General features: G+C 53.8%; 1 protein-coding gene across 23 annotated transcripts in view; it reads left to right on the forward strand.

Annotated features, from left to right (window-relative positions):
• Window positions 1-24,937, forward strand: part of Speg (striated muscle enriched protein kinase) — a 53,723-nt gene that overhangs the window by 11,364 nt on the left and 17,422 nt on the right. For 7 of the 23 annotated variants that reach the window (XM_074071784.1, XM_074071787.1, XM_074071802.1 and 4 more), the window contains 15 exons: window positions 1,243-2,546; window positions 4,332-4,478; window positions 4,743-4,925; window positions 13,749-13,924; window positions 14,127-14,215; window positions 15,113-15,288; window positions 17,689-17,949; window positions 18,994-19,152; window positions 19,277-19,466; window positions 19,571-19,794; window positions 22,298-22,417; window positions 22,630-22,734; window positions 22,856-23,062; window positions 23,393-23,516; window positions 23,606-23,781. In XM_074071784.1, coding sequence (XP_073927885.1) covers window positions 1,243-2,546; window positions 4,332-4,478; window positions 4,743-4,925; window positions 13,749-13,924; window positions 14,127-14,215; window positions 15,113-15,288; window positions 17,689-17,949; window positions 18,994-19,152; window positions 19,277-19,466; window positions 19,571-19,794; window positions 22,298-22,417; window positions 22,630-22,734; window positions 22,856-23,062; window positions 23,393-23,516; window positions 23,606-23,781 — 3,641 coding nt within the window. The other 16 variants (XM_020171907.2, XM_020171909.2, XM_074071788.1 and 13 more) reach the window with 10 other exon arrangements.

Raw genomic sequence — 24,937 nt, forward strand, 5'->3', positions numbered from 1 at the left:
TTCTGTGTCTCCAGAAATCCAAACAGTTGGAAGGGAACAGGGGCTCAGGAGTCAGACCACCTGGGTTTCAACCCTAGTAACAACCATTTCCTAGTTGTCACCTTGAGAGAGCACTTAACTTGTTGGAAGTCCTAGTTTCTTCATCTGTAAATGGGAGTAATATCAGTCCTATCTCAACAGATTGTTGTGAGGATTAAAATTGGAGGCATCTAGTATATACCTGGCACACAGTAAGTATTCAGTGAGCCATTTCAGAGGTTTTTAAGCTCTCTAATGTGTCAGGTATAATAGCTCTCAGATTGCTTTTGCCAAGCTTTATGTTTGATGTGCTCCTCCAGGGGTCCACATGGGGGAAACTGAGGCCTAGCTCTTAGGCATCAAAGCTCTGTTGGGGTGCCCCTTCTCTTTCTCCTCATCTCCCACACCTCCTGTTCAGGCCCACTTGGTAGTTATTTTGGAGCTAGGCTATTTCTGAGCATACCACTTGTAGGGAATTCTGTGCTTCTTAGGAGGGTTTCCAAGAACTCAAGATAACTTGCCCAGGAGGACAAAGGCAAAGGCCTATACTGGGGGCAAACTGAGCAAATGGAATGAGAGCCTGTGTATTCCATTGCCAGGGCCCCAGTTGCCACTTGCTGTGCCCTGCCAGCACTGGTGGTGGTATTGGGGATGGGTTTATGAGCTAAGTCATCACAGGGATGGGGTGCTGGTCCCTGAAGGCTGGTGCTTGGTGGAAAAGGCAGTTGCTCCTCTTTTAGGGGCCACTGGGAAGGGGGTGTGTCCTGCTGAGGCTGGGCAGGGAGGGATGTGGGGGCCAGCTAGGGGCAGGAATGAGTGGGAGGCTACATTCCTGAGAGAGCCCCTCCCCATCCAGCCCTCTTGTCTTCCCTCACCATTTCATCTTTGGGTCCTAAGCCTCGTTTTTTTCTCTTCATGCTGCGTTCTGTTTTTGCTGTTTCCCAGCTTCCAGGGGCTGGGGGGAGGGGGCTGGTCAGAGCCCCTGGGGCTGAGTCTATACCTGGACCCAGCCACTAGCCCAGTCTTCTGGTGCATGAGCCTCTGGCCTCTCCCCAGCACCTGCTCTGGCTGTGCCCTCCTTGTGGAAGTGGGGGGCAGGAGAGTCTGGCCCATGTCACCCCAAGCCTGCCCAGCATGCTCCACCACCCAATCCCTGTCACAAGCTGAGGGTCTCCGAGGGAAGGCCCCCTGAATCCTCTACCCCTCTTGGTCTCGGTTCTGCAGCAGTGTCCCTCAGAGTGGATTGCGCAGGGAGGAATCTGACCTTCAGCCTCAGCCAGCCAGCGAAGTCCCTCGACCTCGCCCAGCCCTTCCACCTCCCTCCAAGTCCGCGCTTCTCCCTCCACCGTCCCCTCGGGTGGGTAAGCGGGCTCCGCCGGGACCCAGCGCCCAGACCCCCACCACCCCCACATCGCCCCACCGGCGTACTCAGGAGCCGGTGCTGCCCGAGGACACCACCACCGAAGAGAGGCGAGGGAAAAAGTCCAAGTCATCGGGGCCCTCGCTGGCGGGCACAGCGGAGTCCAGGCCCCAGACTCCACTGAGCGAGGCTTCCGGCCGCCTGTCGGCGCTGGGTCGCTCGCCCAGGCTGGTGCGCGCCGGCTCCCGCATCTTGGACAAGCTGCAGTTCTTCGAGGAGCGACGGCGCAGCCTGGAGCGGAGCGACTCGCCGCCAGCGCCCCTGCGGCCCTGGGTGCCCCTGCGCAAGGCCCGCTCACTAGAGCAGCCCAAGTCCGAGGGCAGTGAGCCATGGGGTACGCCTGGGGCCTCGCAGGAGGAACTGCAGGCACCACGGGGCAGCGTGGCAGAGCGCCGCCGCCTGTTCCAGCAGAAGGCGGCCTCACTGGACGAGCGCACGCGACAGCGCAGCCCAGCCTCCGATCTCGAGCTGCGCTTCGCCCAGGAGTTGGGGCGCATTCGCCGCTCCACGTCCCGGGAGGAGCTGGTGCGCTCACACGAGTCCCTGCGTGCCACGCTGCAGCGCGCCCCGTCCCCTCGAGATCCCTGCGAGCCCCCACTCTTCTCCCGGCCTTCCACCCCCAAGACCTCTCGGGCCGTGAGCCCCACCACAGCCCAGCCACTCAGTCAGAGCGGTGCGGGCAGGTCGGGGGACGAGCCTGGGAGACCCCGGAGTCGCGGGCCAGTGGGCAGGACTGAGCCTGGGGAAGGCCCGCAGCAGGAGGTCAGGCGACGGGACCAGTTCCCGCTGACACGGGGCAGAGCCATCCAGGAGTGCAGGAGCCCTGTGCCGTCCCCAGCCTCTGATCTTCCAGAGTCCAGGACAAAAGCCCCCTCGGGTAGAAAGCGGGAGCCCCCAGCGCAGGCCGTACGTTTCCTGCCCTGGGCCATGCCTGGCGTGGAGGGTGCTGCTGTGGTCCAAACCTTGGAGAAGAACAGGGCTGGGCCTGAGGCAGAAAAGAGGCTGCGCAGAGGGCCAGAGGAGGATGGTCCCTGGGGGGCCTGGGACCGAAGAGGGGCCCGCAGCCAGGGCAAAGGGCGCCGGGCCCGACCCACCTCACCAGAGCTCGGTAAGGCCTCAGAGGACTAAGAGGGTCCCGGACCTGTGTGAAAGGGGTTAGGGCACAGCAGAGTGCTTGGCAGGGGCAAAGGCTTTGCTTGCTGCTAGGCTGTTGCAAGGATGCACTTTCCCAGATAAGGCATTGACACAGGTTGCAGTTGGAGAGGCCTGACTGTGAAAGTCCTTCATCTCACTCTACTGGCTAGGCAAAGTGTGAGTGTTTGGATGGAAGCTGAGTGGAGCAGAGGTATGAGCAAAAACTGGTAGGTTCCTTAGAGACCAGAGACATATAGGACTAACAACTGGAGGAGGAGGACCTGGTGAGAAGGAGAGGAGCCCTCAGCACCCCCTACCCGTTTTCCAGAGAAGAGATGGGAGCTGGTCTTGTATCCCTGATACAAGCAAGCTTTGGGCCATTCCTTCACTCTACCCATCCTGTCTCAGCACTGCCCTTTGACCCATCTGTGGCCACTAAGGTCTAACTCAGCCTTCCCTTCTAGTCTCCTCCTGTCTCCCATCCTCACCTCCTGCATCACTGAACTGACTGTGGTCCCTAACTCATGCCTCCTGTGTGTTGTCTCCTTGCCTCCCCATGTGATGAGCAGCATCACTGACAGAATGTTGCTGCTCCTAAGGTTGCACATCCTGAAGAGCAATTGGGGCCTATTCCTGGAGAGGCTGAGGAAGCCATCCTTGACTCTCTCCCTCTCCCCGCTGCTTCTCCCCACTGCACCCGGGAGGCCCTGCCACTATCTTACCATTGCACTGACCACCCTGTATTTTTCTTCATCAAAATTATTTTGCATTTAAATATTACTTTCTCAAAATATTTAGAGATGAGTAGGCTCCCATCCATCATCCCACTGTCGACCATTATTGTATACCCATCACCATGTCCCAGGTGTTGTGTTAACTAGGACTGTAGGGATGTCATCTCATTTCAGTCTGTGTGCCGGCTCTACAAGGCATTGAGTGTTGTCCTTCCATCTTCTAGATAATACAACCAAGGCTAGGAGAGATTATCTCACTTGCTGAAGGTGATGTAGCTAGAAAACAGCAGAATTGGAATCCTTACCGCCCTTTCAGCTGCCTATATTATCCTTTTATCTAGGTTACAAAATGTCAGAGTTGGAAAATACCCAGAGAGAACCACAACAGTGGACTTTTATTATCTGTGTATAAGCTTCCTGTAAGCAGGGACCACATCTTATTTCCTGTTGTATCGTAGGTATCACCAGTGCTCAGTATGCAGTAAGAGTAGCATAACTGTTTAGTGAAGGGACCAAATCAAAGCTGATCTTCATAGGCACTTCTTATCCACCTGCTGCTCCCTCTTTGGAATCTAATGGCCTCACAAATTTGACTATTTTTCATGTATTGCCCTGTGCAGCTATTTCTGCTTAGGTCTTGTGTTGCTGGTAGCTTATCCTCTGTCCATTTGGAGCCTATAGAGTATTGTGCCCCTCAGAGAGCCTTCATAGGGCCCAATGTGCCACACATGATGACTGATTTGTGTTGAGATACCCACTGCATCTCTCCATCTTCCCCCAGAAACCAGCACTTATTGTGGATGAAGTGGGGTCTTGGTTGCCCTATGCTGGTTAAGGACCTTCTTTCTGGCCTTCACTTTTCCTATCTCAGGACATTCAAGAGAGAGACCCTTTGCTCTCTCAGCCCCTGTCTTCTGGAAACCCCCTCTCTGGGTTTCTAGAGTGCAGGGCCACCAACATTGCCTCTCCCCCTGAATTGTCCCCATGGGGATGGCATCCCTTTATCCTCCCACTCCTGTGTCCAGCAGAGTCTTCAGATGACTCCTACGTGTCTGCTGGAGAAGAGCCCCTGGAGGCCCCAGTGTTTGAGATCCCCTTGCAGAATGTGGTAGTGGCACCAGGGGCCGATGTGCTGCTTAAGTGTATCATCACCGCCAACCCCCCACCCCAAGGTAGGTGTAGAGCACATGGGCTGGGAGTGGTGGGTAGACAGGAGGGGAGTTGCCAATCCCTGGGCTCTCCTGATCCTCGTGTGTTCAGAGAGATTTTCCAGGATCCTCACCCAAGATTTGGCAGGGCCACCTGGGCTTCTAGAGTAAGGGCAGATCCCTCTGAATTACTGATAGTGAGACTTGAGTGCTTTGGTCTATTGTGAGATTTCCCCTTCCTTGAGCCCCTGTGGGCCATGGTGAACTGGTTCCTGCTTCTTCCCACAGTGTCCTGGAAAAAGGATGGGTCAGTGCTTCGGAGTGAGGGCCGCCTTCTCATCCGGGATGAGGGCGACAGGCACACTCTACTGCTGAGGGAGGTCCGGGCCACTGATGCTGGGAGCTATACAGCCACCGCCACCAATGAGCTGGGCCAGGCTAGCTGTGCTGGCTCACTGGCCGTGAGACCTGGTAGGGATCCTGCAAGTTTGGGGCTGGGTAAGGGGTGAGCCGTGACCCCGGTTCTGAGGCTGTAAACCCACGTTTTTCTCACTTGCACTCAAGAACACAGGCTATTAGTCAGCATGCACAGTCCCTCCTGTGAAGGGGGCTGTGAATCTGTCCCTTTGAAGAAAGCATTTTTAAGTGATCCTGGCCTCAGGGCAGAAGCCAAATTCCCAAGGTACATCCCAAGCTGGCCAATTCATGAAGTCAGTAAAATTCATCTTTAGACTTCCTCTGAATGACATCTTCCCATGGCAGTTCCCTGAACTGGATCCTGTAGGAAAGGCAAATTGTCTTTGAGTTCCTGAGAAAAAGAATCTCTCAGCTCAAGTTGCTTAAGAGGCACCAAGAGTCTTTGAGGTCATTTCCTCCCTTGGAGAGCCTGGCCCCAGTAAAAAGAGAGGATTTAAAGCCCCTCCTCCCACCCCCTAGGTTGAACCCCAAGCCTTAAAGAGGCTGCAGCTGAAAGCACAATCAGGAGATGGCTGTGCTGAGGCTGCTGCGTTTTCTATTTTTATGAAAACCTTCACTTGGTGTTGGACTACTTCTTTTGGGTTTCAGCCCAATTTCTTTCTGGTTCAGGTGGGGCTGGACCTGTGTCAGTGTGCATGGCCAGCTCCACTCATTCAGGTGTCTGGGACTGACAGTGTGCTGACCCTGGGTAATGGGGAGGGGGCATTACAGAAGGAAAAGACACAAGTGCAACCCTTGTGGGGTTACCACTGGGTGTCCAAACCTAGCTTGGAGGACAGTGCAGGGCAGATAAACCCGGTGCCAAGAGCAGGCTAGCCCCTGTCATCATTCTGGATTGCCTTAACTGAGACTTGAGGACCCTGGAGGAGGCTGGGATCCAGATCATGGGGGCAGGGCAGGACATGCTGGGAGGGGTAACAGCATGTGTAGTTCTGTGCACTCAGTGCTGCAGGTGATGAGGTGAGAGCCCGTGAATGAGGTCCCAAGGCCTCAGCATCTCCATGATACAGGAGCGCATGATGGGCTCTTGTCTCAGCCTATGCTACATTAGTTCTGTTGGTTTCATGGTAAGACTTTGTGAAATGGCAGATCTTCATCTTCCTTCACTTCTATGTCCCTCCCAGGAGCCACGTTTGAGGATTTCTTTCTCTTCTTGCCCTCTCACCACGCTGAATCATTCTGGTCCCTCTGCTGCATGCTTCCACCCTTCTATCACCTCTGGGATCTGGCCTCTGACTCAGCTTCCAGCTCCTCTAGGGGGCCCAGGCCTGGCTCCAGGACTCTAGTCAATACCTGGCTTAGGCTGAGATCTGGCAAGGGGTGGGGTTGCAGGGCGCCCAAATACTGGCTCAGAGCCACTTGGGAGCCTTTTAAGGTTGGGAAGGCAGCTTGGGACATGGCAGTTGTCAGCACTTGACTGGGAGTTCTGTGTTTGCAACGTTGAACCTCCCCAAGCTTCAGTTTCCTCATTTGTAAACCAGAGATAATTATACCATCCTCACGGATGAAAGCGAATGTGTGAACGAGCTTTATGAACTGTAAAGCTGTAGACAAATGTTATTCGTTAGCATTCAGGGATAATGTGCACACAGCTCAGTTTTCCACGAGAACCTGGGAGGCACCTTGTCTTTCTCTGCCCCTTTCCTCATACTATCAGGCCCTGGGGACACTACCTCTGCTCTTGTAAAGCCCAGTGTCCTCTAGACCCTTCCTTTTTTTCCCCATCCCTGAGTCCTCAGCTTGTCATGGCATCTCTGTGCCTCCTTTTCCCTGGGGAGCCTGAAAGCCTTCATCACATTAGTTGGTTACACCAGGCATTGTAGCAGCCCCCATAAGTCAGGGTGGCTCCAAGGCCCAAGGGGCTGGCACATGGGTCCAGACTCATCACTGGTTGTCGTGGAACAAGCTGACTTTATTACCCTACAAGGCGCTGTTTGGGCCAGAGAGGCTGGATGGGAGCCAGGGACCCAGAGAGCAGCTGGTTGGCGGAACCACTGGTGGCGGAGACATTTGTCAAGGGAAGGAGTCCTAGGCTTGGAGTCTATAGGGAGTGAGGGGCTTGACAAGGGGGTCTGCAGTGGGGGTGTGGGGAGCAAGTGGAGGCAGGGAGTAGGTAGTGTCATTTGGGACGAGGCCTACCTTGAACCACCACCCTTTCTTACTACTTCCCTACCCCGACACCCAGTGCCATGGAAACCAGAGCTGGCTGCCTAGCGTTCCTGGGGTGCCCACCCCAACAGAGCCTACTTTTGAGAGCCCTTGGGGGCTCTCAATTCCTGGTGGGGAACCACAGTAACCAGGGAATGGGCAACAGAGAGTGAAGCCCCTGGTTTGGTGGACAGGGACTGTGCACGTGGAGCCTAGTGTTGACCAGCTCTGGCAGCCCCACCCCAGCTCTAGGTTCCTCCCACCCACTGAATAACCCTTTCAAGGGAGATTGGGGCTGATGGTTTGGGAGTGTGAGGCATACTTAACTGAAGTGAAGCCTTCTCAGGCTGCCGCCTCATCTGTCACATAGGCTTCTATCAAGTACTCACTGATGCTGAGTGTGCTGTCTCTGAGCAGTTTCTTCTGTTTGCAGAGTGCTGTGTACTTTTTCAAACCCTTTCAAGCTCTTTCCTTGAGCTACATTGCTCTTCCTTGAAGAGATCCATAACAGGTGGTGATATTACCATCTTTGGGAACATGAAACATACAATGCAAACATATGAAGCATATGATGACATGGAGCTAGCATCAGGCCAGCAGCCTTTATTGAATACCTGCAGTCTTCCTGGGAATATTATAAGCAATAAGTGATTTAGAGTGGCTAGTGTGACTGAGGAACTGAAGTTTTCATTTAATGTCATTTTAATTGCCGTGCACGTTAAATGGCTAGTGGCTCCCCTATTGGGTTGCTGAACTCCCAGGAGCATGGGGCCGTTAGAGGCTGGAGTCCCCCAGGCAGACCCTCCCAACCACTGCACTTTCCAGTCCCTTTTCCTGCTACTCTGAAGAGCTTCAAGGCTAAGATGGGCTTGTGCTCCTGAGCTCGTAGGGAGAGGATTGCCCAGGCCTCTGTAGGTGGTTTGATTGGGGGTTTTCTTTGCTTCCTTTATTGACAACCCCTAGCCCTCTGTTGTGGCCATGGGCCTGCTGTTTCCTGAATATCTTGGCTCCCCATTACCATGGGCTCTGGTAGGAAGCCCTCCAGTGCTGGTTAGGAGGAAAGGGGCAGTAGGGATTCCATGTACCCTGCCTCCATCCTGCCACCTGCAGGTCTTCTGTGTTTGAACCCAAGATTTTACCTTTTTCCAGCCAAGACTTTGGCCTCCTCACTTTGCCTTAGCTGATCACAGTTTTCCAATCTGTAGAGTGAGGCTCATCCTAACTGGTAAGACTTGCAAGGCTTTGTGGGGAGAGTGAAATGGTCATGAATACTTGGGCCAGGAGACAGGGCTAATCATTCTGGTGCCGCTCGTATGATCACCATTATCACAAAAAGAAGTTGTTTATTGGGGGGCCATGGATTAAAAAAGGAAAAAAAGAAAGTCATGCCAACAACCCCTGTCTTCCTCCTGCCCTGGCCTTAGGCCACCAGCTGCATAGGTGCACGTTCTCCTTGGCAATGGGAATGGCTGCTGATGGGAGGGACCTTGGCCTCTGTTGTCCGTCATCTGGACAGCACCTGAAAAAGCAGGGTGGCATAGTCTGCTCTACCAGGCTTAGCCCTCCTTCTTCCTCCCATTAGTTAACAGCAGGGTTACCCTGTGGGCCCATTCTCCAAAACTGTTACCTAGGATCAGAACATGTCGAAGAGCAGAGACCTAATTTACTGTGGGTGCAAACACTTCATCTAATCTAGATCAGCTCAACTGTAATTGTGAGAAATTCAGCACTTGCCTGCTGGGTTAGGCTTGCCATATGAAATTCTCTCTGATGATTTGTAGGTTTTATTTATTTTATCTTGGGTGGGTTTTTTGGCAGTACTAGGATTTAAACTCAGGGCTTTGTGCTCTACCGCTTGAACCACACTCCCAGCCCTTTTTACTCTAGTTATTTTTGGAGATAGGGTCTTGCTTTTTTGCTCAGGCCATCCTGGACCACAATCCTCCCAGTCTCAGCCTCCTGCATAGCTGGGATGATAGCTGCACACCACTGTGCCCAGCTATTGGTTGAGATGGCATCTTGCAAACTTTCTGCCTGGGATGGCTTTGAATGGCAATCCTCCTGATCTCAGCATCCCAAGTAGCTAGGATTATAGGGGTGAGTCACTAGTGCCTGGCTCACTGGTACTTCATGAAATGGTTGCTGCAGTGATGCACCATAGAAAAGTGAGGGGAAAGGAGTGTGCAGGCTGCCAGGGAGCTGAGACTTTCCACAGAGTACTAACATGACCATTTCCCCTGAACCTGACTTAACTATTTACCTGGGACAAGAAGAGGAGATGCACTGAGTATGTTTCAGGTTTGGTTTAAAATATGTGAAATATGCCAGGCATGGTGGTATACCCTGTAATCTGAGCAGTCAGTAGGCTGAGGCAAGAGGATCACAAGTTCAAGGCCAGCAAAACTCTGTCTCAAACAAAAGCGCCAAAGCCCGTGAGAACCTATTGAGGCAGTGCAGGTATGGAGGGCAGGGATGAAGGGCCAGGTCACATGAAAATGCTAACTAACCTCAACATGTTCTTTATTCCTCCCTTTTTCAAAAAAAAAAAAGCCATAGTGAACTCCCTGTGGCCTTCAGAGTAAAGACCACGCTCCTAGTTGAATCTTTTTTTTTTTTTCTTTTGGCAGTTCTGGGGTTTGAACTCAGGGTCTCACGCTTGCTAGGCAGGCACTGTTGCTGCTTGAGCCACTCTACCAGCATAAAGACCACACTCCTTAAGCTGGCCTGTGCCTTCTGGATCCGTAGGGCTGGAGGGACCGGAAACCTGAGGATGCTCCGAGGCAGGAGGCAGCAGAGGCACCTGCTCTTTCGTTGTGCTGCTGGCTTATTCCTTCTTTACCTATCTCTGTTAACAGACGGTTGAGCTACAGGCCTCCACATATGTGCTTTTTGCCTCTAAACACTTGTTCATGCATGCTCCTCTGCCTATGCTTTTCCCTTTTTCCTTCTTCAACCAAACTCTACTTCCACTACAAACTCTTCCTTCAGTTTCTTCTTTTTCCCTGATCCAAAAGTTATCTGTAGTTCTCCACAACATTCCTTTGACCCTTATCTTCTCCTCTCTTGCCACCTTGTCATTTATTTGTGCTTGCTATTCTTGTCTGTGTATCTGGCTTTTTTTCCCTATCAGCTAAAGATTCCTGAGGACATAACTGTGCCTTCTACATTCCTTAACCATTACAGCCACACCTGGAGCCTGTCCTGGACATCCGGGGACTTTGTGGACCACAAACTCTAGGTGTGAGGCGGTAGTTTGGGCCCAAGAGCCTCAGGAGCTCCAAATCCTGGTAGCAATTGAGTAACACACAGAAGCTGGGTGGACATGCTGCAATGGCATAATGAGGCTGTGCCTGAGAGTAGGTTGTGATGGCAGAGGAAACCATGGAGCTGTGGTCCTCAGTGTGATACCCAGAACAGTAGCATCAATGTCCCTTGGGAGTGTATTAGAAATGCAGACCCTTGGCCCAGTCCAAACCTACTGAATCAGGAACTCTGTGAGTGGATCCTAGCATTCCATGGTCTAAGATGTTTTCCAGGTGATTCTGATCCATAGGAAACTTTAAAAAGCACTGCCAAGGAGATAGGGACCTGGCTTAAGATGAGAAACCAGCTGGTGCAGTGGGCAGCACAAGGGCTGTGCTCCTGGTTTCATGACTCTGCTCTGAACAAGCAGTCAAGTGTGCTTAGTGAGACCACCTCTTAGAGTTGCTCTCCTCCCATGAGGATCAGCAGTGGTCTCTAAACTTTCATGTGCATAGACATCAACTGGGTGCTGTTGAAAATTCATTTCAGAAAATATGATTCTGTAGGCTGGGTAAGGCCCAGGAATCTGTATTTCAAAATAAGCTCCCAGGTGGTGCTGATGTGGATGGTTCAAGAATCATTCTGATAGTCTTGATATAAAGGACTTTGTGTGGTGTCTTTCACATGCTAGATACTGTTAATGGTAGCTGCAGCTATCTTTGCAGTGAGAACACAGAAGGGGACATAAACAGTGACGTTAGGACCAGTGGGATGTACTGATCTGGGGCGGAGGCGGGGGGCGGAAATAGTTCCCTGATTTGTGGGCTCCCTCTCTCCGGTGTTTTCATTAGCTGGGGTTGAAAAGATAGATATCGGCCTAGGGTCATCATGGGGGCAGGGGACAAGTGTGAATGGGACATCTGTGCCCCACTTCTTGGTTAATATAACTGTGTCTCGCACAGTGAAAGCTGGGCTTATGGATGGAGCAGGGCTGGAATGTTAGGGACTAGCTACAGTGGTGGTTTGGGGGCCAGTAGACCCTGGTATAAGGCACCAGGAGCTTCAGTCAGCCTACTTGGTCACAGTTTTGGGGTATGGTAGGTCAGGGGCCGCTACCTTGTCTCAAAGAGGCCTAGTCCTCCCCATCTGCAGTCTGAGCCTCCTGCCTGGGCTGACAGTTTCTCTGTTCAAGGGGGCTGGAGCAACTGGGCTTCATCTATGACTTGATCTCCCCAGGGTGCTATTCCCCCAGCCGCCACAAGGGGTCTCTGAGGCACCTGCAGACCTTGCCAATCCAGCATAAATCTCTGCCCCACCCTCCAGTCCCTGGGTCCAGGAGCAACCTCAGCACTGTCCAGCCTGGAGGTGACCCTGGAGAAGAACGCCAGGCTCCATAGAGGAAGAGGGGTCCCCTCCTCCGGGGGAGGTTCCTTAGCATCAGCTGGGGCCTCCAGCAGCAAGCACTTCCCCACCCCTCCCTCAAGTCAGTGGCCCTGAAGCAGGGGCCCTTCTCTGCCTGACCCCCACCCCCTTTCTTACTGGCAGCACTGGGAAACACAGGTCATAGCTTGGGAATGTGGCCCTGGGTGGAGTGAAGGGATAGCAGGAGGGAGGACATGTGGCCCCTGCTTAACACCTTGTTGCTTGCTATTTCCAAGCCCTTTCCCCAACCCAAATACAAACAAGTGCTAGTTAGGAGGGATGTTGGTGATGAAGCAGCCCCATGGGCTGATAGGTGAAGGGCAAATTGCTAGCAGGTGCCTAGCAGAGCCCGTGGGAGGGTTGGGTGTGGGCCCATGACCTGGGGTGGCATGACAGGACCAGTGAGGTAGAAGTGGGGCTCTGAGACTGCTCAGATGGAGTGGGGTATCTGTGGAAAGGAGGGTGAAGGTCCTGACAGTTCTCTGTTTCTCCATGCCAGAGAAAGCAGGGTGTGGCTGGCTTTAGGATTGAAGCTGATCAGTGAATTCCCAGGTCGGGGATCTTGGTGGCTTGGTCAGGGCAAGGGGCAGCATAGAGCCATTTGCCATTGGCACCTCCTTTGGTGGACTTGTTAGCACTAATGGGTCTTGAATGCTGCAATGTAGTGCCACCCACTACATCTCCCTCTAAGGACCAAGATTCCCACACCTGGAGCCAAGGCCAGGTTAAGGGGCTCTGCTCTTGTCAGTAGCCTGAGCTGTAAGGAGAGGAAAGGCAGACCACTTCTTGGGAATGAGCAGTGGCTAAATTCAGCCTTTCAGCTGGGCTCTGCCCCTCCCTCTGCTCCCCCTCGGTTCCAGGCCTGGCTGCCTGTGGTCTCAGCAGGCACCACCTTCTGAGCCAGCGCTTGCCTGCCTGCCTGCCTGCCTGCCTCTCGCTGGCCAGTCCCACCTTCTACTTCCCCTCCCCCAGGGGCGCTTAGTTCGGGGCCTCAACTAGGGCAGTGAGTGAGTGGGGCTGGGTTGGCTGGGTGCTTGCTCCCTGGGGAACCAAGGTGGGTGGGCAGTGGGCAGGCAGCAGGAGGGCCTGGTGCCAGGGCAGAGCCTCCGGGAAGGTGCAGGCTGGGGTCCGTGTGCAGTCTTGGGGTGAGTTGGGGTACAGCTCGGCTGGGGGCTTGGGGTGGGAGAGCCAGGAGGAGGGGTCAGGGACTGTGGCAGATCTATGTCTGTATTTGGCAGTCGGATAGGAGCCAGCTCAGCGAGGCTGGGCTCCTGGCCAGTTGCAGGGGAGGGCGTCAGGGCTCTAGGACACCCCTCCCCCAAGCTAGACTCCAGTGTCCCCCTCTTCTTTCCCAGGCTGAGCTGCCCTTTTCTGTGGAAGACTCTAACTCTGCTTTCCCTTCCCCTGAGAGTTTGGGATTCATGCTGTAGGGCTAGGGGCAACAGGTGCCCCTGGGGTGTCTGTAGCAGGAAGCTGAGAAGGGAGGGGGGAAGGGCAGGCTGACAGGACTGCCTCATTGGCCCTGGACCGAGGTCAGGATGGGGTTTGTCTGAGGTGTGCTTTTCTCTGCACAGGCCCAGCTTGCCTAAGAAACCAGTGTCTTGGTTCTGATATCCTAGACACCACCTGCTTTTGGAGCCTGTGATTCCTCTGTGCCAGGAATGTAAGGGTTTCCTGTTCCATTGGAATTCAGGGTCCCCCTCTAATGCCCAGGAATGATCCTTCTGCTGGCCGAATCCTTTGCACCAGGTCATTCCCTGTAGTGTCCTCTCCCAGAAGGAGCAGTAGGGTCAGCGTTGGCAGGATCTGAGGCAGAGGAGGAATCAGGGCTCAGGGAGAGGAAGGGCCTGGGGACAGGGCACACAGCACACAGAGCCCAGGAGGTAAAGTCAGGGCAGGGCCCACAGGAGCTGCCTCAACTCCTGGGCTCTGTGCAACATTCTCAGCTAGCTCTCCATCTCTCTTCCCCTTCCTCCTCCGGCATCCTCTCTCTCTCTTCTCCAGGAGGGTCCACATCCCCTTTCAGCAGCCCCATTACCTCTGACGAGGAATACCTGAGTCCTCCAGAGGAGTTCCCAGAGCCTGGGGAGGCCTGGCCCCGAGCCCCCACCATGAACCTCAGTCCCAGCCAGGATCGCCGTTCTTCTGACACTGGCTGCAAGGCGCCTCCCACCTTCAAGGTCAGATCCCCAAGGCTGGTACCCAGCCCCTATGTCCCCTTAATCCTTTTATGTGCCTCTTTGTTCTTGGGGCTATGCTTAGGCCCCATTAACCTCTCTTATCCAGAGCCAGCCTCATTCAGACTGTTATGGAAGAGACCTCAGTCCCAGGTCCCCCAGTGCTCTGTCCTGTCACCCTTGACACTTTGGGGTCCCCCTTCAGGTCTCACTCATGGACCAGTCAGTAAGAGAAGGCCAAGATGTCATCATGAGCATCCGTGTGCAGGGGGAGCCCAAGCCTGTGGTCTCCTGGTGAGTAGCAACCACTTACACCACCTACCAGCATCCTGCACCCCAGGCTGGGCCCAAGAGCTGGCTTTGGTGGAAGGGAGCAGTCTTAGAGGACTTCCCTGAGGAGCTTCACACCATGGTCAGAAGCACCACTCCCCAGCACAACTGCCCTTTGCCTTGGTGTTTAAGGCTTATGTAGGGCTCCCTTTGTGGTGAGGTGTTGGAATAATAAATGGTCTTGCATCTGCCTAATTGGGACAAATGGCCTGGACTCCTCTGGTGCTGGAGAAGTCTGCCCATCCCCACCCCATCACTTGATGCAGGGTGACTTTTGAGGCCTACACAATGACCAATCCTGTGCTGGGCCCAATAATCACAACTTGTTTCTAAGCTGCCCAAGGAAACCTAGAGTTAAATGTGGGTCTCAGCTGTGGCACCTCCCTCATTCTGGGTGCCTGGAACATCCATTACTCAGCATGGTTTTTTATTGGTTTGGGTTCTGTTTTTCATTTTTAATTGATTGTCTTATCTCTGCTTTAAACATTACAAGTTCTTTCACATCCCTTTTGGGAAGAAGGAAAGCAATTTTCTGCTATAAATAAATGAAAATCATACATGAGGAAATTTAGGAACTATTATGAGGTAAACAGTAAGGCTCTACTCCTAGTGTAGTGGGTTCTGAGAAGGGAGAGATCCAGGTGGACCCAGGAGGTCTGAAGGTTCTTGGAGGTGGTGACCAGGCAGAGTCAGGGTGAAAACCTAGCCCCGGCACCAGGGCTACCTGAGGTTAGAGAGATGGATTTGGGGAGCTAATGAGTAATATGGGGAGGGAGAGTCCTGCATGGCTGTATGGCCCCCTTCACTGTGCATGCATGTCAGGACCTGAGCTCTGGGACTGAGTTCTTGTCCCTCTAACAGGCTGAGAAACCGCCAGCCTGTGCGCCCGGACCAGAGGCGCTTTGCAGAGGAAGCCGAGGGAGGGCTGTGCCAGCTGCGGATCCTGGCTGCTGAGCGGGGAGATGCTGGCTTCTACACCTGCAAGGCAGTCAATGAGTATGGCGCTCGGCAGTGTGAGGCCCGCCTGGAGGTCCGAGGTGAGAGCCTCACATTCTCACAAACCCTTCACCTGGCCTCGGCCCTCACCCTACTGACAGCTCTCACACAAACTACACAGTTAGAGGATGCCACACTAAAAGGGTTGTGGAAGTCCCCTAGTCCTGCTCATATTGTAGTTTAGTAAACTAGGCCCAGAGAAAGGAAGCAACTTCCACAAGGCCACAGAGCAAATTTGCTCTACATTCAGCTCACTATAGCTACACAATACTACCTTTCTTGGGCTCCTTTGCACCAGCCCTGACATCAGTCAGAGACCTTTCTTCCTGCAGGCAGCCTTCCTCTCTCTACACTCTTCTAAGCCTTGTTACCCTGCTCTGCCCAGGCCCCTCCTGCACACCCACACCCTGCTCGTCTCTCCCCCTTGCTCCCTAACCATCCTATTTCTGTGCAGATGCTCTTGTGGTTGGGGATAGCAGTGGGGAGTCTGATGGCTGGACCCGTTCGGAGGGGCCCTTGGTGACTTGGGCATGCAGCATTTCAGGACTCCAGGGGTGCCAGGGTTATCAAAGCCCTAAAATGGGAGAGAGCTGGGTCCCCAGAGTTGGGGACATTAGGCAGGGATCTCTCAGGTAACTTGGATGACAGTACCTAGATAAACTGCCCTCGGAGGACTACTGTTTTCCTCCCCATGGGCTGGCCATTTGCCAGGCCTCCCTCCTTTCCTTCCCTGTGATGGCACAGGACCAGGAACCTCTCCTCAGCTCCTCACTCTGCCATCATTCCTCCCCACCTCCCCTGGGGCTCACTCCCTTCAAACCTGGCAGAGGCCAGCTCTGGAACTACCCAAGAGACTCCTGGGTACCTGTTGGAGCACTGGCAATAACAGTCATGGTCCCTCTGCCAAGACTCATCTGCCTCCCTGGTGCCTCCCATTCTACAAATGCTACCTCTTTATAGCCTCTAAATTCTTCAGCCCCCACTCCTCAGCCTGCTCCTTCTCCTCCAGGGACCAGCCTTCCTCGCTTCTCTGTGTTAACCCACGTCTTGGTGTTTCTCTCTCTTTGGGATTCTTCCTGACATCCCACAGGCTTTGGGGTATTTCTGCTGCCTATGAATGCCTCTCCCCTGGTTTCCCAGGGTTTTGCCTGCCTAGGAACCAGGCTAGCCACTGGCCCTTCCACCCCAGGGCTGGCTGTGGGGAGCTGAAAGTGACAGTGCTGCCCTGCAGTTTTAGAGGCAGCTCTGTAGTCAGAAGGGCCCTAGCCAGGTCTGTGCGCTTGGGCGTGCGCGTGTGCTGCACTAACCTGCCGCTTGCTGACTGAGGTTTTTGTCTGTACACAGGCGAGTGAGCTCAGGGGGCCACCTGCGCTGCTCCCGCTACCCTCCGAGCCGCGCCCCTGTCTCAGGCACTTCTCGGGACCTCGCTGTGTTTCACTGCCTCCTGCCCACAGACCCAGCCGGCCCGCCTGGCCCGGACCCATCCCAGGCTCCCCTACCTTCCCCAGTCCATGCAGCACCCTAGGGTAGCCCACGGGCCCCTGTGGACCCTCCCTCCCCAAGTGGGACACGTGACTGTGCAGGCCAGGAGGCCCCCAGATGAACTGAGTGCTGGGAAGGGGCAGTCAGGAGTTTTAAGCACCCCCCAACCCCCCATGGGGAGCACCAAGCGAGTGCATGTGCTATGCTGCTATAGGCCACTGTCTGTCTATCCGTTTGTCTGTCTGTATGTCTGTGACAGTCAGGAAAGGATGTCTCCGAGCTGGGGTGGGGCAAGACAGATGGGAGAGGATAGGGCATGGCAGCTACAGGATGGAGGGGCAGGGGTTGTGGACAGGGGCTCACTGGGAGGAAGCAGGGCACTGACTGACCATTCCAGAAGTGGGTTTCAAATGGCACAATACTTTCTATTCCACAAGAGACCAAAAGCCAGAGGCCCCAGCTGAGCCCTGGCCCTGACAGGGTTAGGGCCCAGTGGGGCTCCCTCATTCACAGCCAGGGCTGGGGGTGCTTGATGCTCTGGGAGTGAGGGAGGTAGCCAGGCTTTGTGCAACAGTGGAGCCATAATGGGGGGGTGGAGGTATTTGGAAACATATTTCTTAGCTCAAATAAAGTCCAGTTTGTACCCAGCTGGTGTGCTGTGTTTTCTTTTCCGCCGCCGTTGCTGCCACCACATGGTCTTCATGATTTCCCCCTCCCTCAATTCCCTGTCATCTCTCAGGAGTTCTCCCTCCCTGGGCTAGATTGGGTTTCATCTCAAAGCCAGGTCTAGAATCTCCTTGCTGTCCTGGCCCTGGGTGGGTGGGACTTTCCCTTTCTCCAGAGGAACAAAATGCATCTCTCTCTCTGTGTCTGTCTCTCTGTGTGTGCGTGTGTGTCTCCCTCACCCTGTGTGTCTCTGCTCTGTGTGTGCCCCCTGTGGCTGCCTTCCCCCGCCCCAGCACACCCTGAAAGCCGGTCACTGGCCGTGCTGGCCCCCCTGCAGGACGTGGACGTGGGGGCCGGGGAGATGGCGCTGTTTGAGTGCCTGGTGGCGGGTCCCGCAGACGTGGAGGTGGACTGGCTGTGCCGTGGCCGACTGTTGCAGCCTGCACTACTCAAATGCAAGATGCATTTCGATGGCCGCAAATGCAAGCTGCTGCTCACCTCTGTGCATGAGGACGACAGTGGTGTCTACACCTGCAAGCTCAGCACAGCCAAAGGTAACTACTCTCTCAGGCCCTAGGGCTGCCATAGACACCCAAGCTGAAGGGAGGGGACTGGAGATAAAAGAACCGGGTGCAGAATAAGAAATCCAGGAAATGGGACTCCTCCTGATGCAAGTGCAGTGAGGTGCAAGATAACACAGGACTGTAGCCTCAAAATAACGAGTCCTTAGAGTGGAACCTGGGACAGAGGTGCTGCTCTTATGTCCACTGTTCCCTTCAGGGAACAAGTCCATTGTGATTGTAGCACTGGACTTGAGTTCCCATTCTTGCCCTGAAAATTGCCAACCACATCTCTTTGGACATGTCACTTCCTCTGTCTGAGTTTAGACTATTCATCTGTAAAAAGGGATCATGCTAATTCTTTGTAGGAGGATTGGTAGGATTATCGAGATTGCTTATGCAGAGAACAAAGCACAACACCTGGTGAAGGGAGGCACCAAAAAGATGCCAGCTGTTATTATCGATAACATCTCTGACCTGGTCCTGTTCTCCTTGAAGAGCAGAGATTATGACACCTGCCTTCAGGTTGTAGGTGATGAGCACAGGAGGTGAAGCTGGAGGAGGTTAGCCAGCAGCAAGAAGCATCAGGTCATCAGATGCTTTTGGAGCTTGGGGTAGAGTGAGGCCAGGGATATCTCCTCTGGGTGGGGGACAAGTGGGAGGAAGTGTGGGCATGGCCAAGCTCAGAGAAGAGTTCTGAGACTGGGGCTTGTGGAGGCAGTGGGCTTAGCTGCTAGGACCTTTTCAGCTGGGCCGGGCTTCATCTTAGTTGGGCAGAATGAGGTAAGGGGAGAGTTGGGCCAGGCCTTGCGTTCCTGTGGCATCCCTAGCCAACCTTGGCAGCCTGCTGCCCATCCTTGCAGACCCCCACCCTGTAAGAAGGCCCAGTCTGTGTATCTTTTCCCATTGCCTCAGTCCTCATGCCTACAACCGTTGCAGGCTCTGCCCAGGCTCCCTGAAGCTGGGCAGGATGTATGAGGTGGAGTGCCTGGGCCTCCACAGCCTTGCCTACCCCAGTACTGCTCCCCTTCCTCCCAGATGAACTGACCTGCAGTGCCCGGCTGACTGTGCGGCCCTCCCTGGCACCCCTGTTCACCCGGTTGCTGGAAGACGCGGAGGTGCTAGAGGGCCGCGCTGCCCGCTTCGACTGTAAGATCAGCGGCACTCCACCGCCCTCCGTCACCTGGACTCATTTTGGTATGGCTCCCTACTCCTCAGATGTTGAAAGACACCCAAAGTCCAGCCAAGATGGGGTGTGGCCAGAGGGCAGGGCCCCCCGTCCCCCCGCCCCGCAGTAGCATTTGGTCCCCCCCACCTCCAGGCCGCCCCATAGAGGAGAGCGAGAACTTGCGACTTCGGCAAGATGGGGGTTTGCACTCACTGCACATTGCCCACGTGGGCAGTGAGGATGAGGGGCTCTATGCAGTCAGTGCTGCCAACACCCATGGCCAGGCCCACTGCTCTGCTCAGCTCTACGTGGAGGAGCCTCGGACAGCTGCCTCAGGCCCCAGGTACCTCGTTGGACCCCAGGTGTTGCAGCACTGTCTCTAAGGTGCCCTGTCCTGTGCTGGGAGACATAGCCCTGTGCCTCTGGACAGCTGTGTGGTTCTTGCAGTTCAAAGCTGGAGAAGATGCCGTCCATCCCTGAGGAGCCAGAGCAGGGAGAGCTGGAGCGGCTGTCCATTCCTGATTTCCTGCGACCACTGCAGGACCTGGAGGTGGGACTGGCCAAGGAAGCCATGTTGGAGTGCCAGGTGACAGGCCTGCCCTACCCCACCATCAGCTGGTTCCACAACGGCCATCGCATCCAGAGCAGCGATGACCGGCGCATGACACAGTGTACGTGTCTGGGAAGGGATCCTTGGGACTGTTCCCTCCTGAAACTTGTTGGCTTTCAGGGGCCTCTCTTCTCCCTGGCCTCCCTCAGAGTCTGCCTTTTGTGGTCTTGCCAGAGATGAGGTGCCTGTAGAAGGGAGCCCTTAGGGGCTGTGAAGTCAGTGTGTCCCTCCTTGAACTCACACAGTACCCACCTGCTGAGTCACTCCTTGGTGGCTCTGTTAGCATTTACTGGACAGGCAGGATAGCCAGCTGCTGACCAGCACTTGAACCATGAGCAGGTTGCAGAACCCATCTGTGCTTCAGTTTCCTCATCTGTAAATAGGTTGTTACAGGAATTAATCAGTTCATATATATAAGGCACTGAAATCAGGGCCTGGCACATAGCAAGTGATCAATAAATGGTAAATCTTATTACAAATGCCACCATTCTCAACAAATGCCACCATTCTCACCACTGTTGAAGTAGTGCTGCCCTGGCTTCCTGAGAAATTTTAATGAAAGGGCTGCTTTGGGCAAGGTCTGGCTAGCAAAGGAGGTATGGTCAAGGTTGTTAAGTAGCAAATAAGGAAACCTAAGCAAGGGGAAATGGAGAGAGACTTGTTTGGGTTGGTGCCCTCTACTCCTGGGTGTTTTTCCTGGAGAGCACCTGTGTTCCATCCAGGAAAGAATCCGAAATCTCATGTGAGGTGCTCCTGCCTCCTTTAAGTCAAACCCGCACTGTCACCCATGATAGTTTCCTCCAACAGCTGCAAGTGATCATCTCTTCTTTAGTGTTTTCTATGTGCCAGACCTTAACTGCCAGAAATCTGACAAGAATAATCTTACCTGGCCATAGGCCTGTGAAGCAAATACTTCTAGCCCTGTTTGCAGAAGGGGAAACTGAGACTTAGGGCAGTACAGGGACTTGCTCAAAGGCAAGCAAGGACCTCCTAACTTGTGCCCATTGCCTAAAGGATGCTCCTAATCATGCATGCCCCATTCTTCCAATCCTACCCTCACCCTTCTCTAATTGCTACCCAGACAAGACCCCTGGTTCTTGCCCTCAGCCCCCTCCAGCAGCTGTCATTGCTCAGCCATAGGCCTTCCTTTGTCCCCATCTGTTTTGAGGCCCTGGGTAGGCATCTGTCTCAGGATCTGAGCTAGCATCTCTGCTTCTGCCTGTATCTGGGATCACTGGCAGCCTTTGGCATCTCTTCTCTTATAAATAGTATCAGCAGAGATAAATGAATGGGTGACTGTTGTATGCAGAGATAACCACTAAGAGAAGGGAGGGGTGTTTGGGGATATTCCTGATGTGAAGGGGGACAGTGCCTCTTCCTTTTCATGTCCTCGCCAGGGACAGCCAACCTCCTTATCATCAGGGAGCAGGGTGTAAGGAAAGAGCTTTGGAATGAGATGGAGCTAAGTTCAACTCATGGCTTCATCATTTATTAGCAGTGTGACCTTGGGCAAGTCAATTAATATTTCTGACCTCATTGGTAAATGGGGATAATTCCGTAGAGTTGTTGAAAAGTGTAGGGTGGGAAAAAGCATGTCAAGTATGTGACATAGACTGGGCCCAGAGCAGACAACTCATTATTATTTGTAATATAATAGATATTTGGCACTTAATGCCTGCATGCCAGGTATTCAGTTCTCGGTGGGATAAGCAGATCTGGACAAAAACAGCCCTGTCTTTAAGAGGATGAACTGGACAGGAGCTATGACTCATGGAAGTAAAGAGGAAGAATCCCCCAAAGTGGTGTGGGCCCAGTGCCCATCAATGCATGCCCAGTGATGTGCTGGTGAGAGAGCTGGAGTCCCAGGGAAGAAGTCAGGGCCCGGGGAGGAGAGGCCGCAGCAATGCAGGGTGGGCTTCTGGGCTACACTCACTTGAACTGTCTTGAGGGACAAGGAAGCCTTAGGTAAGAGGGGAACATTCCAAAAGTGAGGAATTGAGTAAGCAAAACCTGGAGTTGGAACTCCTGAGACTTGTTCGGGGACCTGGTGGTCTGTCAGGGTCAAAACATGAAGTAGCAGCGGGCATGGCTAGAAGAGTTTGGGCTTTGCCCTCATGGAGAGTGTTCCTAGGCTTCTGTTGGAGATGAACAGACAGGCCATGGGATGGAGAAGAGGGGTCTGGGGGTGGAATCTAGGAACAAAGCTTTGTCACAACTTTGACCTAGAAGTTGTTGCTCTTTTGAGGTAACAACCTCAAAAGAATGAGGAGACAGTTAACAAGGGGCAGGGACCCCTGAAAGTGACACGGTGTGGAAGGAAGATGCTAGATGCTGGCCTGAAGTGCTGGAGGGACAGCAAGAGGGGTCAGGATTGCAAGTGCAGACTTGGCTTTGCTGCATGAATGACATACTTCTGGCTGCCTGTCCTTCCCTTCCCTTCCCTTCCCCCCTTGCCTTCTCTCTGTGGAGGGTGGCATGAGTGGCCAGGCCTAGGATAGCAAGGGGGCCGCCCCACAAAGTAACCTTCTAGCTTGACCCCCATGTCATTGTCCCTCCCCCACCAGACAGGGATGTACATCGCCTGGTGTTCCCTGCTGTGGGACCTCAGCATGCTGGTGTCTACAAGAGTGTCATTGCCAATAAGCTGGGAAAAGCTGCCTGCTATGCCCACCTTTATGTCACAGGTGAGGCAGGCATCCTCCTATGCAACTGCATCCTGATCTCCAGCACACCTAGAGGTACCAGGGAGGGGCCTCCAAATGAGTTCCCTCTCGTCCTGGGGACCATCTGGCCTTTCTCCTCCCTGTGGCTGAGACCCCAGTCTCCAAGGCTTAGAGGTTTTTGTGGAGCTGTTGGGCCATAAAGGACCCACAGATCTCCAACCTGTGGCTTTCAGATGTGGTTCCAGGACCTCCAGATGGCGCTCCACAGGTGGTGGCTGTAACAGGGAGGATGGTCACGCTCACATGGAACCCCCCCAGGAATCTGGATATGGCCATTGGTGGGTCAGGGCCACTCAGGGCTGAGGGTGGACAGGGAAGGCTCAGACAGAGGCACCAAGGGAGCAAGACCCCAAAGAGTTTAGCAAGGGATAGGAGCATCTTTGTTGTTTTTGTCTCCAGACCCGGACTCCCTGATGTACACTGTACAGCACCAGGTGCTGGGCTCTGATCAGTGGACAGCACTGGCCACAGGCCTGCGAGAGCCTGAGTGGGCAGCCACTGGGCTGCGAAAGGGACTCCAGCATGTCTTCAGGGTCCTCAGCACCAGTGGCAAGAGCAGCAGCAAGCCCTCAGCCCCTTCGGAGCCTGTGCAGCTGCTGGAGCGTGGTGAGCAGGGCACTCCCAAGAGTGAGGGGTAGGGGGATCTGTGGTGGAGGCTGAGGGCTACTTTAGACTTGCCAGGAACACTATGACTGGGTGGGACCCCAGCCCATCAATGGCAGCAGGGCACAGGAGACAAAGCTGAGGCTTTGGGGTCCAACAAGTGGGGTTCACCCCTTGCTTTGCTATTTCCCGGACAAAAGGCTACAGCTCTCAGAGCCTCCTCTTCCTCCTCTGTGAAACAGGAACCCAAGTGAAGATCAGGGTATGAAAGGAGCAGAGGGTGCTGAGGCCCCAGCATCGGCCTTGCACAGAGCCTGTGTTTCCTCTCCCCAGGCCCACCACTGGAAGAGGCCCCTGCCGTGCTGGACAAACCGGACATTGTATATGTGGTAGAGGGACAGCCTGCTCGTGTTACTGTCACCTTCAATCATGTGGAGGCCCAGGTTGTCTGGAGGAGGTAAGGGCCCCCTGCTCACTCCTCTCCCCTCCTGTGACAGCCCAACCCTGTCCCAGCTTGGCAGGATATCCCTGTCTTATGTCCTTTAGTTGCCGAGGGGCCCTCCTAGAGGCACGAGCAGGTGTGTATGAGCTGAGCCAGCCAGATGACAACCAGTACTGTCTTCGGATCTGCCGGGTGAGCCGCCGGGATGTGGGGTCCCTCACCTGTACTGCTCGCAACCGCCACGGCACACAGGCATGCTCAGTCACCCTGGAACTGGCAGGTGGGTGACATAAGGTTTCTCCCCATTCTCCCTTCTAAGGCACACTCCCAGGTGCACACACCCACTTGCCACTGTTGGGGATCCAATCCCATGTGCACCCTCTCAGGCCTAGCTATCTAATGGCAATAATAATACCAGAGCTGGTAGTAAACAGTAAAATAGTACTAATGAGATATTTCCTGAGTACCTCAGATGTGCCAGGTTCAGTGTTAAGCACTTCACATGTATCACTAAATTTAAAATGTACATTCCCTTATGAGATTGGGTAGGTTGTTATCCTGTTTTACAGAAAACTGAGGCTCAAAGAATGCTAAGTAACCTGGCCCAAGGTCACACAATCTGATAAGTACAGGAGCTGGGTTCAAGTATGCAAAGCCATACTTGAACTCCAAAGCCATGAGTGTGCCTTGCTCCTGTGCTAAACCCATCAGGAAATAGTGTCTTAGCCATATAAGTGGAAGATGGAGTGGGATAAAAACCAAGCACCTGTGAGTACAGCTTATCTCCTGCGTACTAGCTCTGAGGATCCTGGCTGCTCTTTGGCACAGCCTGCTTGACAAAGCCTCCCAACCCTTATAGCAAAGACCCTTTCTATAATTTCTCCTTTAAAGTTTCGGCCTCTTAAGCCATAGCATGCATTAGGTAGTAATTGTTTTGTTTTCCGGCTTGTTAATTAACTCCAGACACCTGTAACTGCCACACAGAACTTCAGATCCACATGAGCTAAACAGTGTTACCTGCTGAGTAGATACAATTCCAGCCAAAAGCAAGGAAAGTGACATTTTAGTTAGCAGAAGTAATCTATGAGCAAATGGACATTTTCTGATGCTTTAAAAAAAAATCATTGAAGTTCACTTAAAACCTTCTAGAGCTTTGACCTTCATGGACTGCTCCCCCACCCCCCCCACAGCAGGCTGGGGACCAGATTTCTAGAGGGAGGAAAGGCATCTGTGAGGCGCATGAGAAGCAGCTGTAGGCACTACAGGATGAGTACCCTCCTAGCTTGCAGTGGGGATGGTGGATAGGGTGAGGCCCTGGGCCCATGGTCATCTTTTGATGAGTATTGCTTCTTGCCCAGCCCCTACCTCCAGCACTTCCTACTTAGATACCACTTAGTACCATCTGTTAGACTCACCATCCTTCCCAGATGTAGCCC

This window comes from Castor canadensis, chromosome 4 (genome assembly GCF_047511655.1).
Source record: "Castor canadensis chromosome 4, mCasCan1.hap1v2, whole genome shotgun sequence".
Lineage (NCBI taxonomy): Eukaryota > Metazoa > Chordata > Mammalia > Rodentia > Castoridae > Castor > Castor canadensis.